We start from the raw sequence: 26,491 nt of genomic DNA on the forward strand, positions 1-26,491 counted from the left end.
GTTTTCATGGAATGGTACTGTGGGAGACTGAGCAAACACTCTTTTGGCAACTTAGTAGAACAGCTTCTTAAAGGCTTTGCATGCTTGCTGCTTTAAGCTGCTTTTTTTTTTTTTCTTCCCTTTAGTGATTTCAGTAGTTTATATTGGAAAGAAAAACAATTACAACATGTGCCCTTACAAATACCAAAAGCACTGTAAGGATATTTGTCTTGACAGTGTTTATTGATTTGAAGTCATATTAGGAAATATTTAGACAATGAAAATTATCAAGAGATAATTTACCTTTCAATTATGATAAATAGATGTGATTGGTTGCCATTTGTGTTCTTTTGCAGAACTCTGATAAGAAAAGTGTTCAATTTGTATTTAAGCAAACAGTGAACGACGTTTGCAATCAACTAAAAATTCGTCTATCGAATTAGGGCTGAAAATTACTGTTAAAGAGTGTTGCAGTATGTCTGGTGGCTCCCTTTTCAGGACTAGGGCTTTCTCATGGAGTACAGTATGTTAATATTTACCTATATAACTAATCTGTTAACGGTTTTTGAAAAACCTTTCAAATTATTTGAATAATCTTCATATTTTCATTTAACCTATATGACTCTAATTTTTTTTCTGAGGAAATCATTTGGTTTTTGAGTTGTTTTTTCTTAATGTAAGAAAAATTGTATTTTTTTTACAAGTATCTTCAAACTGAATCTTTTATGCACCAAAGTTGGTTTTGAAAAGGAAAATAAAATCACTTTCTTGCTTGGTAAGCAAGAAGCCATATCGATTTTTTTTAACGTACAGAAATGGAAATATGTGTAACTTGTTAGTATTGTATTAAACAAATGTTGCATAGAGATAATAGAACATTGCTTGTAAATAATTCAGCAGATTTGTAATATATTTTTATATTTTGAAATGTACTGTAGATGTTTTTCTAGAGGCATGAAAGTTAAATGTATATATTATGGTAGAAATAATATTGAAGGATATTGTAATTCACTAGTGCTGCCAGAGGAATTGTTAATAAAAGCACCTTCTTTAACAATAAATGTCTTTCACAGACTTAAGGGACTATGTACTACTGTTAATATCTATAAGAACAAAACACATTGAACATCCTTCCAGAAAGTCTTTGAGGGAGGACCTATACCCATAATAGAATTATGGCACTCTTTTCTGACAGTGATCAAGAAATCAATTACTTCCTTACTGTTGGAAGGACATTGTAAAGTATGTGGTTATATGCAGTGAAACTGCAGAAAATACTCCTGATTGAGGAGTTTTCACTTTACTACAGTGATATAAAAACCAGCAGTTTTTACACTAAATTTTTTAAAGAAATATAGACAAAAATATAGAATTAAACCTTTGGTTCCAAAATGGGAAAGGTTCCATGATGCATAAATCGTTTCTCATTTGCTTTAAAAAAATTTAAAAATGTAAAAATTATGAGAGACTTTATTCGTTAACAATGGGGTAAAGAGCTATATACATGAAATGAGTCTTATAAAATTAAGTGAAGTGCAAATAAAAGCACTGCTACTATAAGACATTCTGGAATGGTTGTTTAATAAGGGTATTATCCATTTGATCTATAGCAATGTGATTTTATTTTTAAAAAGAAAAGCAGTGTGTTTTCTTTTTTTGTTGTTTTCTTTTGCTTAAGCACTTCATCAATTGCTTTCTTCTGTATCTGCGAAGTAATCTGCAATCTCTTTTGTTCTTTTTAAAATTTGATTTGTTATAAAATTGCCAAATAGAAGTGTTTCAGATACATAGTTTGTACCTGTATTTTTATTTTATTGCCTCATGTTCTTGTAAGTCATTCTTAATTGACCAATGATTGTAGACCTTGCTTGAGTATTTTTTCTAATAAAACAAAGCAAATCACATTTAGCTTCAAATTGTAACAATTCAATTAAATTTTCAAATTACACCTGAAAAGATACATCTGATATTTTCTATGTAGAGCACAGTAAATAAGTTTTTTCGTTGTGTAGAAATAATTAGATGTGAAAACCAGATTTCGTGATCGTTGATTAACTTCTGAGTACTCAATCAATCATAATCCTTTTGCTGCTTATCTGATGTTGGTTTGATACTGTTGATTAACACACCAAAAAGAATATGGAATTGAAATGAGCTAGCTTTATAACTTGTATGTATACATATATACACATAGCATCCAGTTATGACTGGGTAATAAGTGTGAAAATTTTAATTTGTGGTTTTCATTTATTAATGTCTACCCATCTGTATTGTTGCTCCTACCTTCAAATATGACATACGTGTAATATGACACCTGAAATAAGTCTGTTGTCCAGAATTTATGTATTGTTCAGCATCAAGCAAACTGCAGCTCACAAGCATACCCATTTATATGTTGTCTGTGCCTGCTTTCTCCTGCAGTGGCAGAATTGAGTGGTGAGACCTTAGGTCCTGCAAGCCCCCAATTTTTACTACAGGTTGGCAATCCCTAATCCAAAAATCTGAAATAAAAAATGCTCCAAAGTCCAAAACTGAGTGCTGACATCATGCCGCAAGTGGAAAATTCCACGCCTGACCTCATGTGACTGGTCATAGTCAAAACAATTAAGACTTTGTTTCATGCACAAAATTATTAAAACTGTTGTGTAAAATTACCTTCAGTCTCTGTGTATAAGGTGTATGTGAGATATAAATGAACTTTATGTTTAGTCTTGGATCTGATTTCTGAGTCTCATGTATATGCAGATACTAAAAAATCTGAAAAAATCAAAAATCTGAAATACTTCTGGTCCGAGGCATTTCGGATAAGGGATACTCAGCCTGTCTCTGGTCCTTTAAGAAAAAGTTTTTGGTTCCTTTGTCTAGTTGACAAAAAGTTTGGAAACATAAACTTAGACCACACAACTTGCATTTTAATATGATAATGTTGATCTTGGTAATAAGCCAGTACATTAAATTTTAGTGAAAGCTGTTTCATGTATTTTACAGTAAATATCGCCATATTAGGTACCTACAACAAATGGTGGTTTTTGGAAACTTTTATGTTGGGTTTTTTAAGTTATTAGTAGTCCATCATTTCATCATTTGTGTTTCTGTATTTATTTTACTAAGAACTAAGTAAGATTTTGTACATCAGATTGTGTTGGAACCATAAGGCACATCTGCTTTATCTAGAAGAATCTTAAGGTGAAAAATAGTGTAAAATTTAAAAATTTTTATATTTCTAATAAACTTTTTATATATAAATGTTACCTAAAGTGGACACATGTTACTTGTGAATTTCACGTAAGATGGACAGTAATTATCTCTCAATGAATATTTTAAGATTTGTTTTACTAATTGAAAACATTAATATGTCAGTAAATCTTTGGCCTTAATGCTTTTCTCCCCTTTTACACATTAATAAAATGTTTTAAATATGGTATTACTCTTAAAAAGGTAGAAATTGCCAGTTGTTTAAAGCATTTTTATTTTTTCTTTGAATTCTTAATTCATGATGAACAGATGTTGGATTATTCAAATATAAAAATGGGAAAATATGTATTAAGAATACCTGATGGAGGGTTTTCTCTTTAGTCACAACTTAAAAAAAAAGAAAACTTTAATACCTCTGCATAAGTTCTCTAAAAGAACTTCTTAGTTTATATGAAAACTGATATGTATGTCTGTTTAACAAAGCCTGTTGGGTACAGGTCTATAAGGAGATACTTCATTTCTAAAAAAGGAGTTAAATCGTATCATTTGAAAATTTTTTTTTGAGATAAGTGGACATTTTGGGAATTCTGGTTAAAACATATTTCTCTATTCTAAAAAATAATAGGATATGTATTCATAAAAGGGAAGAAATTGTTAGAAAATTTCCTGTGTACAGGGTTTGTTTTAAGAATCTTGGGACCTGGTGTAGGACATTTAGCAGTTCTAACACTGCAGTTTTAATATATTTGCTGTTTTTTTTTTTTTTTAAGATTAGAATATGTTTAAAATTTAATGGTTATGAGGCTCTGTAGCCTTAAAATGTGTTATAGTAGTAGGCCGGGCGCGGTGGCTCAAGCCTGTAATCCCAGCACTTTGGGAGGCCGAGACGGGCGGATCACGAGGTCAGGAGATCGAGACCATCCTGGCTAACACGGTGAAACCCCGTCTCTATTAAGAAATACAAAAACTAGGCCGGGTGAGGTGGCTGGGCTTCAGTCCCAGCTACTGGAGAGGCTGAGGCCGGAGAATGGCGTGAACCCGAGTGGCAGGGTGAGCTTGCAGTGAGCCTGAGATCCGGCCACTGCACCAGCCCTTACAGAGCCAGACTGCCTCAAAAAAAAAAAAAAAAAAAAAAAAAAAGTGTTATAGTAGTAAAATGTATTCTTATTTTTATCTTAAAAAACCTAAATATTTACATTGCATAATTTATTTATTGAATCAAGTTTGCGTGGTCTCACATGGTTCTGTTAATCTAAAAATTAAAAAGGATTTGTAAGCAGGTTAGAGCAGGAATTGCAACCCAGGTGTTTTTTTTCTAGGTCAGAATTCTTTTCACTGTACCACACTGCTGCTCTCAGTGTGAGAACGTGAATGTACATTGTGATACCACTGTGAAGTTGTGTCCGGTGTTTCTGCCACAGCCAGTCCCTAGCATGATCATTCGTGGCACAAAATAGTCTGTAAAATTTGTTGAATGAGTATTATAGGTGAGTAATTTTTATAGTAGAATACTTTGGAGAATGAATAGTGATAAAACAGTAGTAGGGTTGAAGTGACCTGGCTTAAGCCACATCTTGTGATAATATCAGATATGTTTTCACAAGAACCTTATATACTGGATATAGTGGCTCATGCCTGTAATCCCAGCTACTTGGGAGGGTAAGAAGGGAGGATTGCTTGAGGCCAGGAGTGCCACGCTACGGTGAGCTATGATCAGAGCACTGCACTCCAGTCTGTGTGACACAGCGAGACCCCACCTCTTTATTTTTCGCTAGGGAGTCTTGCTCTGTTGCTGAGACTGGAGTGCAGTGGTATGATCTCAGCTCACTGCAACCTCTGTTTCCGGGTTCAAGTGGTTCTTGTGGCTCAGCCTCCCAAGTAGCTGGGACTACAGGTGCGTGCCACCATGCCCGGATAGTTTTTGTATTTTTTAGTAGAGATGGGGTTTTCCATGTTGGCCAGGCTGGGCTTGAACTCCTTACTGCAGGTGACTCTCCCACCTCTGCCTCCCAAAGTGCTAGGATTACAGGCATGAGCCACTGTGCTTGGCCCCTGCCTCTTTAAACAACAACAAAAATCCTTATAAAAGGAACTATGCTTCAGTTTGTTTAAACATTCTTAGTGTAAAGGGTTATTGATGTTATGTTTTTATATACTTGGATGTAATATTTTGGCTTATTTGATTTTATTTAAAAATGTTTCTTTTTGTCAGAGTCATGTTTTATGATATAAATAACTTTTTTTTTTTTTTTGAGACAGATTCTTACTCTGTTGCCCAGGCTGTAGTGCAGTGGTGGAATTGTAGCTCAGTGCAGCTTCAAACACCTTGGGCTCAAGTGACCCTGTCGCCTTGGCCTCCCAAGCAGCTAGGCCTCCAGGCATGCGCCACGACACTGGCTTTTTTAATGTATTGCCCAGGCTGGTCTTCAACTCCTGGTATTACAGATGTGAGCCACTGCACCTGGCCCAACATTTTTTTTAAACACTATTTTGAAGGAGCTACCCAGTATTTGGTTTCTTGTTTTTTGAGATGGAGTTTCTGTTACTCAGGCTGGGGTGCAGTGGCGTGATCTCTGCTCACTGCAGCCTCCGCCTCCCAGATACAAGCGATTCTCTTGCCTCAGTCTCAAGCGATTGCCCGGCTAATTTTTGTCTTTTAGTAGAGACAGGGTTTCACCATGTTGGCCAGGTTAGTCTCGAACTCCTGACCTTGTGATCCATCCATCTCGGCCTCCCAAAGTGCTGGGATTACAGGCATGAGCCACCACGTCTGGCCAGTTTCTTTCTTTCTCTTCTTTTTCTTTCTTTCTTTCCTTCCTTCCCTCCCTTCCTCTTTTCTTTCTTTCCTTTCTTTTCTCTTTTTTCTTTCTCTCTCTTTCTCTCTTTCTTTCTCTTTCTCTCCCCCCCCCCCTGTTTTTTTTTTTTTTTTTTTGGACAGAATCTCACTCTTTTGACCAGGCTGGAGTGCAGTAGCACAATCTTGGCTCACTGCAACCTCTGCTTCCCAGGTTCAAGCAATTCTGCCTCCACCTCCGAGTAGCTTGGAGTACAGGCACGTGTTGCCATGCCAGGCTAATTTTTGTATTTTTAGTAGAGACTGGGTTTTGCCAGGATGGTCTTGAACTCCTTACCTCAGGTGGTTTGCGCCCCTCTGCCTCCTAGAGTGCTGGGATTACAGGTGTGAGCCACCGTGCCTGGCCTGGTTTCTTTATTTGAATGTTTTGTCTTGATCCCAGAGTGTTGCTGGTTTCAGATTACCTTTTTTCCTCTTCAGTGTTCAGATGCTTTTGCTGAAGAATACCTACGTTTAACTAGTTTTTAAGTTTATTATGAAATTGCAATGGACTTACATATATCTGTTGAAAACGGAATTTATATTTGGATGCCTAATGCATCTTGTGTATACATAAGATTATTATGTTTTGGGGCCTTTTTTGTTAGAAAAACTGTTTTTAGAGGAAGATGTGTAGCTAGGTAATAGCAATAGATTTAAAACCGTGATAGCTTATTCTTGAGAGCTGGGCTCAGTGCAAATAATTTAGTATAGACATCATCGAGCATTGCAGGAGAGTGGGTCATAAGGTTCCCAGCTTCTGTCCCCTTGAATTTCATAAATGAAAAGAGAGCCTAGTTATTTTTTTAATGCCAGCATAGTAAATGTCAATCCAAATTTGTAGAAGTTAGCTTATTTAAATTTCAGACTTCTATCTTCTTATGTGGCCACCCCAAATCTGAAAGATCTGATTTCCTTTTAAATGTAATTTCAGAAGTCCGCAGTTTTTTCACAATTTGTCCTAAGGATCAACAGTATTTTTTAAAGTAACTTTTTATATTAAGTTATAATGACCAAATTGAAGAAATTATAAATGTAGAAAATAGGAACAAAATGGGAGTCTTTACTTTCAATTAGCCACACCTTCCTGGTCTCCTAATTAATATTTTTCTTTTGTCCTTTTTAAAATCATTACATACTCAGTTACTATAATTTGGCCCTTTTTTTGGTCTTTTTTCTTTCTTTCTTTCTTTCTTTTTTTTTTTTTGAGACAGTCTTGCTCTGTTTCCCTGTCTGACTTGAGTGTGGCGTGATCTCGGCTCACTGTACCCTCCGCCTCCTGGGTTCACAAAATTCTCATACCTCAGCCTCCCGAGTAGCTGGGACTACAGGCACGGCTTACTCAGGGCATTGGCATAGATCTTTCTTCCTTTCCCTTTCCCTTTCCTTTTCCTTTTCTTCCTCCCCTCCACTCCCCTCCCCTGCCATCCTTTCCTTTCCTTTTTTTTTTTTTTTTAAGATACTGTCACCCAGACTGGAGTGCAGTGGTGTGAATATGACTCATTGCAACCTCCACCTCCCTCATTTAAGTGATTCCACCTCCCTCATTTAAGTGATTCTCGTGCTTCAGCCTCCTGTGCCTCAGCTGGGATTACAGGCATGTGTCACCATGTCCAGCTAATTTTTGTATTTCTGGTAGAGATGAGGTTTCATTGTGTTGGCCAGGCTAGACTTGAACTCCTGACCTCAGATGATGTGACCGCCTTGGCCTCCCAAAGTGCTGGGATTATAGGGGAGACACTGTTAACTGACTTAAAGAGTTTTGTTCATTATAAGTTGTGAGTTGATGCATTATAATTTTGGTATTGCCTAAATGTTTTCCTTAAAAGGTGGTACCAGCATAAACTTCCATCAACTGAGTGTGAGTAAATATTGCTGCTCATGCTGTGTTAATATTACTGTAGTCAGTCTAAGGTGGACAGATGACATCAGTATCTTTCAGTCCATTTAAGTTGTACAGTTAGATAAGTTTTGACAGATGTATATGTAATCACCAAAAAAGATATATAGAACATTTCCATCACCTTGCATAGGTTCCCCCATGCTTCCTTCCTTCCATCCTCAGCCCCAGGCAACCACTGATCTACTCTGTGGCACTATAGATTGGTTGCATTTTCTAGAATTTTATATAAATGGAATAATACAGTGTATACTCTTTTGTGTATGTTTTCCAGCATAAATGATTTTGAAATGCATCAATAATACTGTAAAAAAATTTGCATTTTTTATTTCTCCAGTGACATTGAACATATTTTTTCTGTAGCTTTTAGTTATTTATACTTGAAGTAGATACTGGAGACACTAAACATTATCTAAACTCTTCTGACTTCAGATTGCCCTTTAAGATTTACTAAATAAATAAAAAAAACTTCTTGTTCTGGAGTATGGCTGGGTAGCATTAAAGACATTAAGGCAGCTTAAAAAATGAATTTTTGTCTGTTTAATCAGTTTCAATTTATTATCAGTTTTTAAGGTATTTGTGTGGCTTATGATGGTCTTTATATGCTGGAGATGTTAAAACAAGTATAATTTGTTAACTGTTGTACCAGCAATGTTATTAAGTCAACTTTTAGCCTACAAAATAAAAATCGTATTAATAGAAAGAAAAATCTTATAGGACTTAGAAATACATTTGAAGACTTTCCAGAAAGATAATCCTCAAACTACCCAAATGGTAAATTGAAATATACATAGAAAAATGTACCCATTCAGTATCAAGCATCTGCAAATTGCAAGGCACTGCTCTAGATGCTACAGATTCAGCAGTTGCATCAAGAAATAAACATTCTTGATCTCATGGACCTTAGAATTGTGTGTATGGGAGATGGCAGACAATATGCAAGTGAGTGAAACATACATGGTGTAAATGCTATGAAGAAAAAACGGGGACAGTGAAAGGGGAAGTGAATTTGTGATAGAATTTTAAGTAGGGTACTTGGTAAGACCTTACTGAGCAAAGCACTGAAGGAGCCGAGTGAGAGTAAATGCAGGTATCTGAGTAGAGAACCCTCAGCTAAGAGAACAGCAACTATAAAGCCCCTTGAAGCAAGAACATTTATTAAAATGCTTTATGCTTGCTGTTCTCTTGTACTGTCCCAAGCATGATTACAGGTACTGGAGATGCTGCACTGAACAAAACGTTAAAAAATAATTCCACCTTTTTGGAGCTTAACATTTCATCATACTTGATGTGTTTGGTAAAGTTGAGGTTGATGTGAAGAGACTTTGAGGAGATGGAAAGCCTTAGGAGAGTTTTGAGGAGAGAAAGGTTATGATCTGAATTATATCTTAAAAGGATCACTGATTACTCTGAAGAATTAACTAATAATGGGAGCAAAGGCAGAAACAGGAAGAGCAGTAAAAAGGCTCTTAAAAAAAAAAATCAGTGGCTTGAACCAGAATGGATGGTGGTAAATAGTGGTTGGTTTTGCTGTGAACGTAAAACTGCTGTAAAGAACAAAAAAAGCGGTTGGGATTTGGATTTTCATTTGAAGGTAGATTTGTTGATAGTGTGGTTATAGTATGAGAGAGTCAGGGTGGCCTCCAGCGTTTTTGGCTGTAACTAACTGGTAGGATGGAACTGCTGTGAGATAGTGATGGGAAGGACTGCAGTGTGGAGCAGGTTTGGGGAGGGATGAGTTTCGGAATTAAGCTTTGAATGTTTTGTGATTGGGGTGCTTATTAGACATCCAAGTGGGGAGTATCATGAGTCAGAGATATATAATGGAAATGATGTCAGGAAGGCTGAGGATGTAATTTATATATATATTTGAAATCTGTGGTAAGTCATTACACATGCATAAAGGTAAGTTTATCATTTCAGCTCCAGTGAACAGTTTTAACTGCTTGGGAGTCAGCTTGAGCAAGAGCAGGACGCTAGACACTTGAGTTGCAAGCAGTAGGGGTTTAACCTAAGACCTAGGAGAAATATACTTTTGATAAGCTTATCAACTGCCAAGTGGTGGTCAGGAATGATTGGTCCATGGTTCAAGTTGCTGGTGATAAAAAAAATTAGGAATGGAAAGAAAACTGCTGAACTTTTATTTCCTGTGTACTGAATGCCAATTTAAATCAGCCATTCTGCCAGGCGCAGTGGCTCATGCCTGTAATCCCAACACTTTGGGAGGCCGAGATGGGTGGATCACTTGAGATCAGGAGTTGGAGACCAGCCTGGCCAACATGGTGAAACCCCGTCTCTCCTAAAAAATACAAAAATTAAACTGGGCGTGGTGGCTCAAGCCTGTAATCCCAGCACTTTGAGAGGCTGGGGCGGGTGGATCCGTACTTTGGGTAGTTTACAGGCGCCTGCCGCCATGCCTGGCTAATTTTTTGTATTTCTATTTTTATTTGTTTTATTTTTTTGAGACAGAATCTCACTCTGTCTTCCAGACTAGAGTGCAGTGGCACGATCTTGGCTGACTGCAACCTCCGCTTCCCGGGTTCAAGTGATTCTCCTGCTTCAGGCTCCCGAGTAGCTGGGATTGCAGGCATGCGCCACCATGCTCGGCTAATTTTGTATTTTTAGTAGAGACAGGGTTTCTCCATGTTGGTCAGACTGGTTTCGAACTCCCAATCTCAGGTTATTGGCCTGCCTTGGACTCCCAAAGTGCTGGGATTACAGGCGTGAGCCACCGGCCCGGCTAGCAGGAAGTAATTTTTCAAAAGATGTAGGAAGAATAAAGTGAAATTTGCAAGAGGAAACAGCAAGTGTAAAAAAATATAAAAAGTTTACTACAATTTTATGAAATTTTAGTACTCAGCATATACTTGGTTCTTGGGATATAAATGAGTAAGGTGTTTTGTTCACATGCAGATGTGGGCATAGGAAGAGCATAGTGACGTTAGCTTAATTTTTATACAGTGTGAAGTGCTCCGTTGGAGGTACGCCTGGAGTAATGTGGAAGCACAGAGAGCACTTGACCCAGCTCTAGAGCATTCAGGCAGGCTCCCCTCAGGTTACCTTTGAAGTAATACCTGGGACTCAGTGATGGAGAATGGAGGGGAAGATGGAGGCATTTAAGATGGGGGTTTCTGTGTGCTGTAGAGTGGAACAACAGCTTTGTGTCTAGGTAACGGCCAGGAGTGGTGGGAGCTAGGTCTGAAGAGGTAGAGAGGACCAGTTGTTGAGGGCCTTGTGTTCCATAAACTAGAGCTTGGGCTTTATGTGAAAGATTTACTGATAACTGTTTTGATGTACCTACGTGAGTGGTGATGGGGAAACTGGCCCAAAGGCTGCTGTTCTGCCCTGCTCCCCAGTGAGGGAGAAACATAAATCACTTTTCGAAAACATTCAAGACTTACTGAAGAGCAAGATTTGAAAATATTAGAATTCATTACTGTAGGAATTCATTTTTTTTAACAGTGCTTAATAAAATATGTTACCTATGAAATCAATTCCGACTTCCTTGGGTATGGTGGGGGGTACCTTAACTTACTCATGAAGGTGGTAGCCTTTCTAGCTATGTATTGGTCCTATAGTACCCATATATGTGTTCTTTTTATGTGGGATGTAAAAGTACTAGAATAAAGTACTAGAAAAAATTCCCCATTATATCTTTGTGAGAAGTAATAAAACACCAAAAACATCCTTAAAACACTAAAAAATACAAAAATTATGGTATGCCATTGTGGTATGTCATATTCAAACTGGTAGAGAAGTCCAGCCTACACATATTTCCAAACTGGGGGGAAACAGGCTCATTAACATGGGACTGAGCCAACAATTATTTTTTTTTCCGCCAGCATGATGGATGGTTTATTTTGTGACGTAGTGCAGATATTGCATAGGAACTTAGCAACATAGGAGATATTTCCTGAAATAGAGAATGACTTTTGGCATAGAGAGTTAGTTGATATTTACTGTTTATAAGGAAATTTGAACATTAGACATGTATTCCAAGCAGATTTTACAAATAGGAAATAATTGGTTTTTTTTTTTTGGTCAGAAAAGGGAAAAAGTGAAAGTACAGAAATGAATCATACAACAAATATGTGTGTACCAGGCACTTCCTGTGGCTGGGAATATGGACTAGCAGGCCTGCATTGGATACTTGATTATGAAGATTAGATGTTGAGATACTTCTAGAAGCCTTTTTCTGGGATTCTTTCATCCAGCTCTTGGAGAAAATTTAAAACATTAATTTGGTATCTTACCTTTTAATCTTCTCCCACCCCGAATTCAAAAAGGCTTCATGATACAGCAAGATAACAATTTAAAAAATGAAATAAGAGAAGAAAAAATTTAAGGCACAGCTGGAGTGATCTCCACGAAATGCATGCTCTTAAATTTTATATGCTTCTCAGAGGTTGGCCATAAACTTGTTAGCTTTAAGCTAATTTATGAGGAGTGCAAGAGGATGTTGCAAGATTCATGGTATTTATAACTGTAGTAAGCATTTAGAATTAGCTGGACAGTGGGCTAGGGGAATTTGTTTAGCCTTCACGTTTAGTCTTTACAGTTAATGTATGAAATGTGGGTTTTATTTTTTTGGTTTTACAAATGAGTTACTTGGGTAACTTGTCTAAGACATACAGCCAGCACGTGACTGAGCCCGGAGTTTGAACAAGTTCTGCTTGACTATAAATCCAGAAATCTTACTATTGTGCCTCTTTGATAAATAGTTAATTATTTGAATGTATTTTGCAAGGCTGTGTTAAAAGAATAAGCAACTTTGAAAGAAAATATATTAATCAGTGCCATATACATTTTAACCAAGCTTTGCTCATCTCTCTGTATGTTTGAAACTTTCCAGTTGTTATGCAACTGATTGCCTAGAGATTGAAATGACTTTTAGTTGATGACAAGATAAATATGTTGCAAAATCATTAAAAATACTTCCCTTTCACTGATTCCTTCTCTACTGCTCTTTTTTCCTTTATACAGACCTGAGTTTCTCACCTGTATCATTATCCTTCTCTCTGAGATACATCTTTTAATATTTGTTGCATGGCATGTCTACCGGCAACATATTCCCTCAAATTTTGTTTGAGAAGGTCTTTATTTCTCCATAATTTTTGAAGGATAATGTCACGAGATACAGGATTCTAGATTGGTGGGTTTTTTTCCCCCTCTCTCAACACTTTAAGCATCTCAGTCTCCTTGCTTACATGTTTTCTGAAAAGGATGATGTTGTTCTTATCCCTGGTGCTCTATAGATAAGGTGGATTTTTTCCTCTAGCTTTTTCCGAGATTTTTCTTTATCTTTGATTTTCTGCAGTTTGGAGATGAAATACCTACTTGCAAGTTTTTGGCGTTTATCCTGCTTGGTGTTCTCTGAGCTTCCTAGATTTGTGGTTTGTTGTCTGATATTAATTTTAGGAAATTATCAGTTATTATTGCTTCATGTATTTCCTCTGTTCCTCTGTCTCCTTGTATTCCCATTACATGTATTTTACACTTTTTAAATTAGGTTGGTGCAAAAGGAATTGCGGTTTTTGCCATTACTTTGAATAGTTGTCCCACGTCTTGGATATTCTGTTTCCTTTTCCTTTTCCCCTTTCCATTCCTCCCCACCGCCCCGCCGCTTTCTTTTTCTTTTCAGTTTTGGAAGTTTCTTTTGGCATAACCTCCAGTTCAGAGATATTTTCCTCACCTGTGTCCAGTCTCCTAATGAGCCCATGAAAGGCATTCTTTATTTCTATTATAGTGTTCTTGCTTTCTAGCATTTTTTATTCTTTCTTAGAATTTCCATTTTTCTGCTTATATTACCCATCTCTTCTTGCACATTGTTCACTTTCTCCATTAGCGCCCCTAACATATTAATTATAATTATTTTAAATTCTTATCTGATAATTCCAACGTCTCTGCTATATCTGAGTCTGGTTCTGGTGCTTGTTGTGTTTCTTAAAAATTTGTGGTTTTGGCTAGATGTGGTAGCTCACACCTGTAATTCCAGCACTTTGGTAGATCGAGGCAGGTGGATCACCTGAGGTCAGGAGTTCAAGACCAGCCTGACCACCATGGTGAACCCCGTTTCTACAAAAATACAAAAATTAGACAGGCATGATGGCGGGTGCCTGTAATCCCACCTACTTGGGAGACTGACACAGGAGAATTGTTTGAACCCAGGAGGCAGAGGTGGCAGTGAGCCGAGATCCTGCCATTGCACTCCATTCTGGGCAACAGAGCGACACTCTGCCAAAAAAAAAAAAAAAAAGTAGTTTTTGCCCTTTGGTTTGCCTTGTACTTTTTTGTTGAAAGGTGGACATTTGTTGAAAGGTGGTCATAAATAGGCCCTTAAGGTGGGGAAGTGTTGGGGGTGAGGAAGCATTCTATAGTCCTATGATTATGTCTCAGTCTTTTAGTGAACTTGTGCCCCTGGGCTGTGACCTTTACAAGTGCTTTTCAGTTTTTCCCCCTCTTTAATTGGGATAGGATGACTCGAGGGGGCTGCGGTTTAGATGGCCAAGTTTCAGTGTTCCCATCTGCAGGACTTTTCCCAAGTTGGTTGGTCTAACGTTAGTAAGTTAGGCTCTGGTTAAATAGTTTCCCTTAAAATTAAAGAATTTTTTTTCTTTGAGGGCAGGCCTTATTAAGAACAGAATGCTCTGGGTATATTCCAAATGGCTGGTTTTCCCATCCCTCTGCTGAAAATGTGTGAGGTTTTTTTTCTGTCTTCACTGTGAGAACCTGGTAGAATTTCTGGAGATGAACTCACAAAAGTATGTGGGCAGAGGGGGATGGTAGGCTCTAAGACTGGGCCCTTTGGGTTTTTAAACTTTTTAGACTTGTCCACATTGAGCCTCCAGCAATTTGACAGATTTAAGAAGAATTGTTGCTGGACGTGGTGGTTCATGCATGTAATCCCCAGCACTTTGGGAGGCAGAGGTGGGTGGGTTGCTTGAGTTCACGAGTTCCAGAGCAGCCTGGGCAACATGGTGAAACCCTGTGTCTACCAAAAAATAGAAGAATTAGCCAGGTGTGGTGTCATGCGCCTGTAGTCCCAGCTATTCAGGAGGCCGAGGTGGGAGGATGGCTTGAGCCTGGGAGGTAGAAGTTGCAGTGAGCCAAGATTGCGCCACTGTGCTCCAGCCTGGGCAATAGAGCCAGGCCTTGTCTCAAAAAACACAAAAAGAGTTGTTGATTTTCGGTTCAGTTTTTTACTTGTCGGGATAGATTGATGACTTCCAAGCTCCTTACGTGCTGGACTGGGAGCTGGAAGTTCACACCATTAGAAAGAAACAGTAGTCTGTTAACATCCATTACTGTGGCTTCACTAGTGTGAATGAGAGTTAAGCAGATACAAGGATCAGGGATGTATTTTCAGACTGTATGTTACGCAATTTATATCAGCTTAGATTAAGCATTCTCAGGCAAAATTAAAGTACAGTATTTCGGTTTTTGTGGTTGTTTTCTTTTCCACTCTTTAAAATACAGGAACTCGAAGAAGAAGGAGGAATCAAATGAGGAAAAAGGAGAAGTCAAATTATCTTAGGTAGTTTGAGCTGCCATAACAAAGTAGCATAGACTGGGTGGCTTATAAACAACAGAAATGTATTTCTCAGTTCTGTAGATTGAAACTCTGAGATCAGGGTGTCAGTATGCCCGGGTTCCAGAGAATGTCCTCTTCCAGGCTGTCTTCAGACTGCTATCTTGTAGTCTCACATTCTAGAAAGCTTATGGGAGAAGAGCTCTCTGGGGTGTCTTTCATGTCGCTAATCCTATTCATGAGGGCTTTACCCTCATGACACCTCCCAAAGGCCCCAGGAGGGCCTGCCTATCTTACTACTGTTACATTGTGGGTTAGGATTGCAACATGGCTTTTGGGGAACACAAACAGTCTATAATATCCCACCCCCCCATTCATGTTCTTGTGTGCAAAATACATGAATTCCGCCCAGCAACCTCAAATGTCTTAACTCATTCCAGCATCAGTTCTAAAGTCTAAAATCCAAAATCTCATCTAAATTAGATGGTAATCAGGTGGTAATGTCGGAGCAGGGACCTGAAGAGCATGAGGGAGCTAGGCCTGGGCTACATGCCAGAGTGAGTTCCAGGCAGGTGGTGCGAGCGCAAAGGCCTGAAGCGTGGGGGTGGGGGCAGGGGTGGTGGCTGGTGGTGTGGCTGGAACACAGCCAGTGAGGCACGACTAGGGGCACACCATAAAGGGCAGGCGTTGGCGAAACTTCTCTGCAAACTTTTTTTTGTAAAAATGCATTTTTTTTTTTTTTGCCAGGTATGGCTGGCAGGTAGATTGTAAAAGGGGTCTGTCTCCAGTACTCATTTCTGTCGTAGTGGAAAAGCAGCTATAAATGTTATATAGAAAAATGAACATGGCTGCATTCCAGTAAAACTTATATTTACAGAAGTAGAGAGTGAGCTAAATTTGGCACATTGGCCATGGTTATCTGCTTGCTGATTATAGGGGCTCATAAGCCATTGGGAAGCACCTTGGATTTTATTCTAAATATGATCGAGGTTTTTGGAGGGTTATGAACAAGTGAGTGAAATGACAGGATTTGTTTTGAAAGGATTGGCCAGGCACAGTGGCTCACACCTGTAATTTCAGTGCTTCGGGAGGCCGAGGCAGGAGGATCACCTGACGCCAGGAGGGTTTCTTTTTTTCTTTTTTTCTTTTTTTTTTGAGATGGAGACTCACTCTGTCCTTCAGGCTGGAGTGCAATGGTGCAATCTCAGTTCACTGCAACCTCCGCCTCCTGGGTTCAAGCAATTCTCCTGCCTGAGCCTCCTGAGTAGCTGGGATTACAGGTGCGTACCACCACGCCTGGCTAATTTTTGTATCTTTTTTTTTTTTTTTTTTTAATACGGGGTTTTGCCATGTTGGCCAGCTGGTCTTGAACTCCTGATCTCAGGTGATCCACCTGCCTCAGCCTCCCAAAGGGCTGGGATTACAGACATGAGCCACCGTGCCCTGCCAAGGCTAGGAGTTTGAGACTGCCGTGGGCCATGATAGTGCCACTGGACTCCAGCCTGGGTGACAGCGAGACCCTGTCTCAAAACAAACAAACAAACAAAAAACACCAAAAACCCCCAAACCAACAAAGGATTGCAAGTTGCTTTGTGGAGAACAGAACATATCCTCCACACAAATGGAAAGAGGAAAAGCCGTTTGAGGTTTCATATGAATCTAGGAAAAAGACCATGGTGACTTGGACTCAGGTAGTAGCAATGGAGTTGGCAAGAATGGGTAACAGTAGATGTATTTGAGATGAAGTGTTTGTGTATGGGCTAGCTAAATATGATGCTAACATTAGTGCAACTGAGTGAAAGATGGTGCATCTTACTAGTTTAGAAAAGACTTTACAAGAATGAGCTGTGGTGGAGAAATTAAGTTTGGTTAAGTTCGAAATGCCTATTAAGCATCTAAGTGACAAAAGGGAGCATGCAGTTGGGTGTATTCCAGTCTCCTCTCTTTCAAAGAAAGAGGAGAAGGTATGAAAAAGAATGATCTGGAAGAGTGAATGGAATAAGGAAATCTAATTGAAATATTGGACAGTTCTGAAATAACACATGAGGTTTGCTGTCAAATTTAGAATGAGAGTAAATACCATTATATGTTTTTCCCCTAGTTATAATGAGCTGTGTCGGTACAAGTATGGAGTAGGTGGAGAGCTGGGTTTAACTGGAACTGAGGTTTTATTAGGCAGATACAGTGAAGGGAAAGAGGTCCTAGGAAAATATGTGCATTGTACCAATTTGGATGAGGAAGGAAGTGAGGTCATGATAGTGAGACTGAAAGAATGAGAGATATTACGTACTGATGGGGTTGAAGAATTGCTGGACTTACTAGAGGAAGTGAAATGGAAAGTCAGAATTTTGGTCAGAGATGCTTAGAATTAAGATTTTGCTCATGATACATCAATTGCCAGCACAAAGATCCAACATATGACCGTGAGAATGGGTGATGGTGGGGGCTGAGCCTGTGATCAATGGATTTAAGGGAGTTGAGTAACTGAGAGGTCAGAGTGTGGCATTAATCCCCTTAATGTGCATTTCAGAATCAGCAGAAATGATTGTAAGAGTTGTAGAGATCAACACACAAAGCTTGGAAGCAAGTGTAAAATCTTCAGTGAATATGAATGATCGGGAGTGAGCAGGAAGATGGTTGTAAATGCTAATTCCAAGCAGCCTTGTGACTTTAGGCCAAGTCACTTAACCACTCAGGTGTCTGTTTCCTTGTGTGTATAAATGATGAGTGAAGACCCATTTTTTTTAAACCTGAAAACCTGGACTGTAGTATGTATTGGAGGAAGCAAGAGTGGCTTGGGAAAGGAAAGACGGGGGATTTTCTTCGAGTGCTGTGATTACCTCTGTGTATTCTTTACCTCTGGCATCAGTTTAATAAACCCTGATCCACGATGTTCTTCAGTGGCACAGTCACAAAGTTATCACCAAAGTCAAAAGACCACTTGCCAAAATCATGAATACTTTTCTGTTATAACCAGCTATGTTAAATTTGTCTATATTATTTGGTCTTTACTGTTATATTTTAGCAGATCTTTACTAAATTAAGTGACTGTAAAAGACTTCCTAAAATAGCTGTTTTTAGGAATGAATTGATCACCCTTTATGCAAATATGGCATGATGAAAGTAGAAAGTAGTGGTAGTAATTCTGCATATTAAGCTTAAAGCGTGGGGCATTTACTATATTTTTTATGCAAATCTAATGGTTATAAAGTCTTTCAGTTGTTAAGGATATTGTAATCGATTCATCAAGCAGTGTGTGTTTTAGCTGAGATTTATTTATAACAGGATATGATAGTAGGAAAATGAATCCATTTCTGATGAGATTTCTGCAATTTGTCCTTCACTCTTTAGAAAATATCGCAATCTCAGATATAAAGTATTTCTTCCTTTAAGTAGCTTCTAAAAAGTGATTTCTAGCTGGGCGTGGTGACTCATGCCTGTAATCCCAGCACTTTGGGAGGCTGAGGCAGGTGGATCACCTGAGGTTGGGAGTTCGAGACCAGCCTGGCCAACATGGTGAGACCCCATCTTGGGTGTTCTTGGGGGGGTGTCGCTTGAGCCCAGAAAGTCAAGAATGCAGTGAGCCATGATCACGTCACTGACCTGCAGCCTGGTCAATGGAGTGAGACCCTGTCTCAAAAAAGAAAAAAAAAACTATAAAAGTAACAAAAGTTAGACAAATGCCGTTTGCAACATATGACAGAAAAAAAGGATTAATGCACTTACATAGGGCCAGGCACGGTGGTTCATGCCTGTAATCCCAGCGCTTTGGGAGGCCAAGGCGGGTGGATCACCTGAGGTCAGGAGTTTGAGACCAGTCTGACCAACATGGTGAAACCCAGTCTCTACTAGAAATACAAAAATTAGCTGGGCGTGGTGGCGGGTGCCTGTAATCCCAGCTACTCAGGAGGCTGAGGCAGAAGAATTGTTTGAACACGGGAAGCAGAGGTTGCAGTGAGCTGAGATTGTGCCATTGTACTTCAGCCTGGGCAACAGAGCAAGACTCTGTCTCAAAAAAGAAAAAAAAAAAAAGAAAAGAAAAGAAATACACTTACATAGATGAATAGTAAAACCAAGCACTGTGGTTCATGCCTGTAGTCTTAGCACTTTGGGAGGCTGAGGCAGGAGGATGACTAGAGCTCGAGCATTCATGACCAGCCTGGGCAACATAATGAGATCTTGTCTCTACAAAAAAAAAACTTTAAAAGTTAGCCATATGTGGTGGCACGCACCTGTAATCCCAGCTACTCGAGAGGTTGAAGTGGAAGGATTGCTTAAGCCCAGTGGGTAGAGGCAGCAGTGAATATATATATACACACACACACACACACACACATATATATATGCCAATAAACAATATATCCAGCCTTTGTTGTAATAAAATAAATATGAATTTAAAAAATGAACTGCACTTTTTACCTGTCAATTTTTCTTTTTAATGGTAATATTCAGGGTTGGAAATGGGACTTAAAACAATGCCACATAACATTTCTAGAAAGGAAATAACAAAAGACACTAAAGACTAAAAAATGTTTCTCCTTTTTGAGTAAATATTTTTCACTGTAGGAAATTAAATACAAATACAAGGATGTTTATTAAATCTTTATTGATACTGGGAGACACTGGAAACTATAATATTCAACAATAGATAACTGGCTAACTATAGCACACACACACAATGGAACACCTCATGGATATCAGGAGTCCAGTGACGTGCGGATGCTCAACACATACATTATATGTTATGAACCCAATTGGGGAGAAAAAATCTTGTCTGTACATGAAAGGAAATATCCTAATATATCACATACTAATATATTAATATGTATTATTAAGACATGATTATGATTATATATATTTTTTGAGACAGAGTCTTGCTCTGTTGCCCAGGCTGGGGTGCACCATCAGACAGCAGGCACCATCTGCTGTCTGAAACCTCCGCCTCCTAAAGTGCTAGGATTACAGGCGTGAGCCACCGTACCTGGCCATCTTTATGTGTTTCTATGTATAGAGTTTTGTTTGTTTGTTTATAAACAGGGTCTCACTCTGTCACACAGACTAGAGTGCAGTGGTACAAACAGCTCACTGCCTCCTCTACCTCCTGGGCTTAAGTGGTCCTCCTGCCTCAGCCTCCAGTGTTGCTGGGACCAGAGGCATGCACCACCACACTTGGCTAATTTTTTTATAATTTTAAAGACAGGGTCTTATTTTGTTGCCCAAGCAGGTCTCGAACTCCTAGGATCAAGCAATCCTTCCACCTCCCAAAGTGTTGGGATTGCAGACGTGGGCCACTGAGCCCAGCCTATAGAGAGATTTTGAAGAATACATTTTAGAAGTGGGATTCCTGGGTCAAAATTGATACATACAGTGCTGGCAAGTTACCCTCCCAAAGGGCAATACCCATTTGTAGTCTCAGGAAAGGGAATATTTATTTTTTTACACTTTCATCAATCTTGGATATTATCGGTCTTTTAAAAAAATTTTTTTTGTTAAATATGAAGGTCAGAGATTTTTACTTCCTAAAGTCTATGAAAAGAAAAACCTTAAAAACAGTCACCACGGGTAGGTGGATTGTAATAATCAGCTGTGATCCTTACTGTAGCTGCTTGATGTTTTTAAAATGAATTCTGTTACAGTCATCTCCAAGCATTTTTCCAGTTAGATAGGCTATGCATTTATCTCTTTTCCCCGTATCCCTCCCCAAAATTAGAGATTCATATCATTTCGCTTCATCTGGGGAGTGTCAATTATCCCGTTAGACTTTCATTCATTCCCATGATGAATACGTCAGCCAGCTCAGTGCTGCTTTGCAGGAGGAGGACTTGAACGGGATTTTGGCCTCTTCCCCATTTAGGCTAGGCCTGCAGTCAAATTCAAAGTACAACTGACAGAAATTTCTTGCGTATTTAAATTCCAGGCCTTGTGCTAGACATTAGGGTTATGGAAGTAAACAAGACACACCATACTGTCTTCATTGGAGTTATAGTCTTGTCAGGAAGACATACATATTGAAGTAATTAAAGTCGGGTGAGTATGAACAAAAGGGAAGTTAGCAAAAACAACTATGGAGTTACAAAGCAAGGACAATAACCTAGTCTCTGATGAAGGGATTAGCCAGGCGGAAAAACAGTGTGTGCGAAAGATGGGAGTGACCATGGCAAGAGTGAGAGTGGCACAAAGCCTGGCTGGAAAGTTAGGTGCTAGATCATGCAGGGCCTTAGAGGTCACAGGATTTCAGCCTGAGACAGCCATTGCAGGGCATTTAGTATGGTGGGGCATGATCAGATGTTACTTTACAATGTTATGAGAATAGATAGGAGGAAGTGTGTGGATACAAGGAGGCCTGTGGGATGGCCATTGCCATGGGCCAGGTGAGGGAAGATGTTAACTTAGACTGGTAGCAGTAATGATGAAAAGAAATGAATGGATTTAGGAAATACTTGGGAAATATATCACTAGGATTAGGTGAGGTTTCTGGCTTGAGCAACTGCATGACTTGGTCCCATTGTATTGAGATAGGGAAGCAAGCTCTGGAGGACTAATCCCTAGGTTTGGCCTACATTGATTGTTTGTAAACAGCGACCAAGAGACAGACTAGTTGGAGGATTTTTTCCATTGTCCCTTTGTTCTCTACTTAAGGCAGAGAACCTTAATCACCAATCAGATATTACCTGACCTGCTTTTCAGCTCTCTGACAAAGATGTATGTGAATTACAGAGTGGGTGGTTTTTTTTGTCCCATTTGTTTTTTCTTTCTCTCTGACTCAGTTCCCCTCATTATAAAAAAAAAACTCTGATTGATACTTAATAATTGTACATATTTGTGAGGTATAATGTGATGTTTTGATATATGTATACATTGTGTCATGAACAAATCAGGGTAATTAGCATATCCCTCATCTTAAACATTTATTTCTTTGTAAACATTTGAATAGCTGTCTTCTAGCTGTTTTGAAATATATCATGCATTATTGTTAACTCTAGTTATTCTATCGTGCAATAAAACTCCAGAACTTATTCCTCCTATCTTACTATAGCTTTATACCAGTGGACCAACCTTCCCCGCACCTCCGTATCTTCCGGTAACCACTATTCTACTCTGTACTTCTGTGAGAACAACTTTTAAGATTCCACACATGAGTGAGATTATACAGTATTTGCCTTTCTGTGCCTGACTTATTTCACTTAATGTAGTGTCCTCCAGATTCATTCCTGTTGTCACAAATGACAAGATTTCGTTCATTTTTTTTATGGCTAAATTGTATTCCATTGTTATTTTCTTCATCCATGTATCCCTTAATAGACATTTAGTCCTGATTTAATATCTTGGCTATTGTGAATAGTGCTGCAGTAGACATAGGAATGCAGATATCTGCATACTAATTTCATTTCCTTTGGCTATTTACCCAATAGTGGGATTGCTGGATCATGTGGTAATTCTAAGTTTTTGAAGAATCTTCATCTTGTTTTCCATAATAGCTGTATTAATTTACATTCCCACTAGCAGTGTGTAAGTGCTCCCTTTCTTCATGTCCTCACCAGCACTTGTTATAGTTCATCTTTTTGATAGTAGCTGTTCTAACTGGAGTGAGGTAATATCTCAGTTGTAGTTTTGATTTGCATTTCCCTGGTGATTAGCAATATGAGCATTTTTTCACATATCTGTTGGCCATTTATATATCTTTTGAGAAAAGTCTATTCAGGTCGTCTGCCCAATTTTAAATCAGGTTATATATTTTTTGTTGCTGAGATGTTTGAGTTCCTTATATATTTTGAATAATTAACCCCTTATCAGGTATATAGTTTGCCAATATATTCTCCCATACTGTAGGTTGCCCCTTTACTCTGTTGATTCCTTCCTTTACTGTATAGAAACTTTTTAGTTTGATGTAATCCCACTTATCTATATTTGCTTTTGTTACCTATGCCTTTGAGGTTTTATTTAAAAAAATCTTTTATGCAAATGGACTAAAAAATAAAAATAAAAATAAACTCTTGCCTTGGTCAATGTGATGGAGTTTCCCCTTTATGTTTTCTTCTAGTAGTTTTATTGTTTTAGGTCTTACATTTATGTCTTAAATCCATTTTGAGTTAATTTTTTTTTTTTGAGATGACGTCTCGCTCTGTCGCCCAGGCTGGAAGATCTGGGCTCACTGCAAGTTCCGCCTTCTGAGTTCATGCCATTTTTCTGCCTCAGCCTCCTGAGTGGCTGGTACTACAGGCACCTGCCACCACGCCTGGCTAACTTTTTTGTATTTTTAGTAGAGACGGGGTTTCACTGTGTTAGCCAGGATGGTCTCGATCTCCTGACCTTGTGATCCACCCGCCTTGGCCTCCCAAAGTGCTGGGATTACAGGCGTGAGCCAACGCACCCGAAGGAGTTAATGTTTTTTAGTATGGTGAGAGATTGGGGTCTAATTCCATTCTTCTGCGTGCCCTCCCACATATTTTGTTGAATAATTTGAGTGTTAGTTGTAGATATCACTCCTAAATGCTCCGGTTTGTATCTTGTAAGATACAATTATCACATTCACAAAGTTTAATATGAATACCACACATATCTAGTGAGTAGCTCATGTTCAAATTTCCCTTTCTCATCCTAATGACCTTTATAGCTGTTTCCCCCTTTATTTTTTTGAGACAGGGTCTCACTCTGTCATGATCTTGGCTCACTGTAACCTCCACCTCCTAGGTTCAACTGATTCTTGTGGCTCAGCCTCCCAAGTAGCTGGGACTACAGGTGCGTGCCACCACTCTCAGCTAATTTTTGTATTTTCAATAGAGAAGGGTTTCACCATGTTGCCCGGGCTGGTCTTGAACTGACCTCAAGTGATCCGTCCACCTTGGCCTCCCAAAGTTCTGGGATTATAGGCATGAGCCATTGCCTCTGGCCTATAGCTGTTTACAAAATGAGGACCCAATCAAGGAGGAAGTGGTATATTTACTTACTGTATCTCTTTAAATCTCTTTTGATTTATCTAGGACAGTTCCTTAAACTAATTATTTGTCTTTTATGACATTGATAGTTTTTGAAGTATCCAGGCCAGTTGTTTTACAGAATATCCCTCAATTTAGTTTTGTCCAACAGCTTTCTCATGATTCAGCTAGTAGTACATAGGCGATACTTTAGCCATTTCGGTGTAATGCAAGAAGAGGCACATGATATCAAGTTTGCCCAGTTATTGTTGGTGCTAGTTTGACGATTTGGTAAGCTGTTTTCTGCCATGATTCTCTATATCCTGTTCGCCATCAAACTTAAATCCAATGGTTTTAGTGTCCATTGATAATTATAGCCTGAATCAGTTATTATTTTTGTGATTATAAATGGTGATTTTCTATTTCTATCATCTTTCTATACTTATTTGTTGGCGTGCTTTCATCTTCCTTTCCCCCTTTCTGACATATCCCCATTAGTTTTCTGAGCACTTCCTTTGTGGCACGAGTTTTTCTAGGCTTACTGTCTACTTTCCCTCTTCATTTTTATGCTTTCTCTGATGATTTCCAAGGAGGAGTCTTGATGACTTCTTAAGTGAGAAGAGTATTTAGAAGCCAGTGTTTAGATCTGGGTGTAGAACATTTCCATCATTCCAAAAAGTGTTCTTATCTCCCAGTCTATCCCTCACCCCTGATCCCCAACAACATCTTATCTCCTGTCACCATAAACTCATTTCTAGAGTTTTGTGTAATTGGGATCAGGTATTGTGTACTCTTTTGTGTCAGACTTCTTTTGTTCAGCATGTTCTGAAATTCATCTATGTTGTTTTCATCAATATTGCTGCATAGTATTCTGTTGTCTGGATAAACACAATTCACATGTAGTGGACATTTGGGTTTTCAGTTTTTGGCTATTATGAATAAAGCTACCATGAACATTTGTGTATAAGTCTTTGTGTGGACATATGTTTTCATTTCTGTGGGGTAAATACCTACGTTTGGAATTGCTGGGTCATATGGTTAGTGTAAGTATTTTGTTGTTATTGTTTATTTGTTTGTTTGTTTTTGAGATAAGGTCTTGCTCTGTCACCCAGGCTGGAGTAAAGTGGTGCAATCCTAGCTCACTGCAGACTTGAACTCCGGGGCTCGCTCAATCCTTCCGCCTTAGTTCACTGAGTAGCGGGGCCAACAGGCACATGCCACTATGCCTGGCTAAGCAAAAAGAAATTTTATTTTTGCAAATACGGAGTCTCACTATGTTACTTTGGCTGGTCTTGAATTCCTGGGCTCAAGTGATTCTCCTGCTTTGGCCTCCCAAAGTGTTGGGATTACAGGCATGAGCCACCATGTCTGGCTGGCCTGCATTTTTTATTTAACCATTCTAACTGTGTAGTGTTGTCTCATTGTGAATTTATTTTGTATTTCCCCAATGACTAATGAGGTAGTGCATCTTTTTACATGTTCATTGGCCATTAGCATGTCTTTCTGAAGTTGACGTTCAAATCTTTTGCTGTTTTAAAATTAGCTTTTAAAAAGTTATATTGTAAAAGTTTACTGTATGTATTCTGGATACACTTTCTTTTTGGTCAGATCTATCTATATATCTGTTTGTCTGTCTGTCGGTCTGTCTGTCTGTCTTATCTGTCTGTCTGTCTTTATCTATCTATCTATCTTGAGTTTGGTTTTTCATTTTCTTTACAGTGTCTTGAAAGGCAGAACTTTTCAATTCTTTTGAAGTCTGGCTTTTTCTTCATGATTTGTATTTTTTGTGTCTTGTCTAAAAATATTTTTGCCTACCTCAGCATCATAAAGATTTTCTTTTATATTTTCTTGTAAAGTTTTATAATTTCAGCTTTTGTATTTAGGTCTTTGATCCATTTCAAGTTAACTTTTGTGTGTGGCATGAGGTAAAGATTGAGGTTTCTACATTCTTTTCTTTTTTTTCTTTTTGAAACCAGGTATCACTTTGTTGCCCAGGCTGTAGGGCAGTGGTGCAATCATGGCTTACTGTAGCTTCTACTTCCTGGGCTTAGGCGGTCCTCTTGCTTCAGACTTTTGAGTAGCTGGGACTACAGGTGTGCGCCACTACACCTGGCTAATTTAAAAAAATTATTTGTAGAGAC

The 26,491-nt window shown here is 38.7% G+C and overlaps 1 protein-coding gene across 5 annotated transcripts in view; it reads left to right on the top strand.

Annotated features, from left to right (window-relative positions):
- AEBP2 (AE binding protein 2) overlaps positions 1-26,491 on the top strand; it is a 116,543-nt gene that overhangs the window by 81,735 nt on the left and 8,317 nt on the right. For 2 of the 5 annotated variants that reach the window (XM_009180334.4, XM_031650327.1), the window contains one exon: positions 336-3,230. The exons of the other annotated variants lie outside the window; for them this stretch is intronic. In XM_009180334.4, coding sequence (XP_009178598.2) covers positions 336-381 — 46 coding nt within the window. In that variant the 3' untranslated portion in view covers positions 382-3,230. Of the gene's footprint in view, positions 1-335; positions 3,231-26,491 lie in introns of those variants that run through there. 5 annotated transcript variants of the gene reach the window in all.

This window comes from Papio anubis, chromosome 9 (assembly GCF_008728515.1).
Source record: "Papio anubis isolate 15944 chromosome 9, Panubis1.0, whole genome shotgun sequence".
NCBI classification, from domain to species: domain Eukaryota; kingdom Metazoa; phylum Chordata; class Mammalia; order Primates; family Cercopithecidae; genus Papio; species Papio anubis.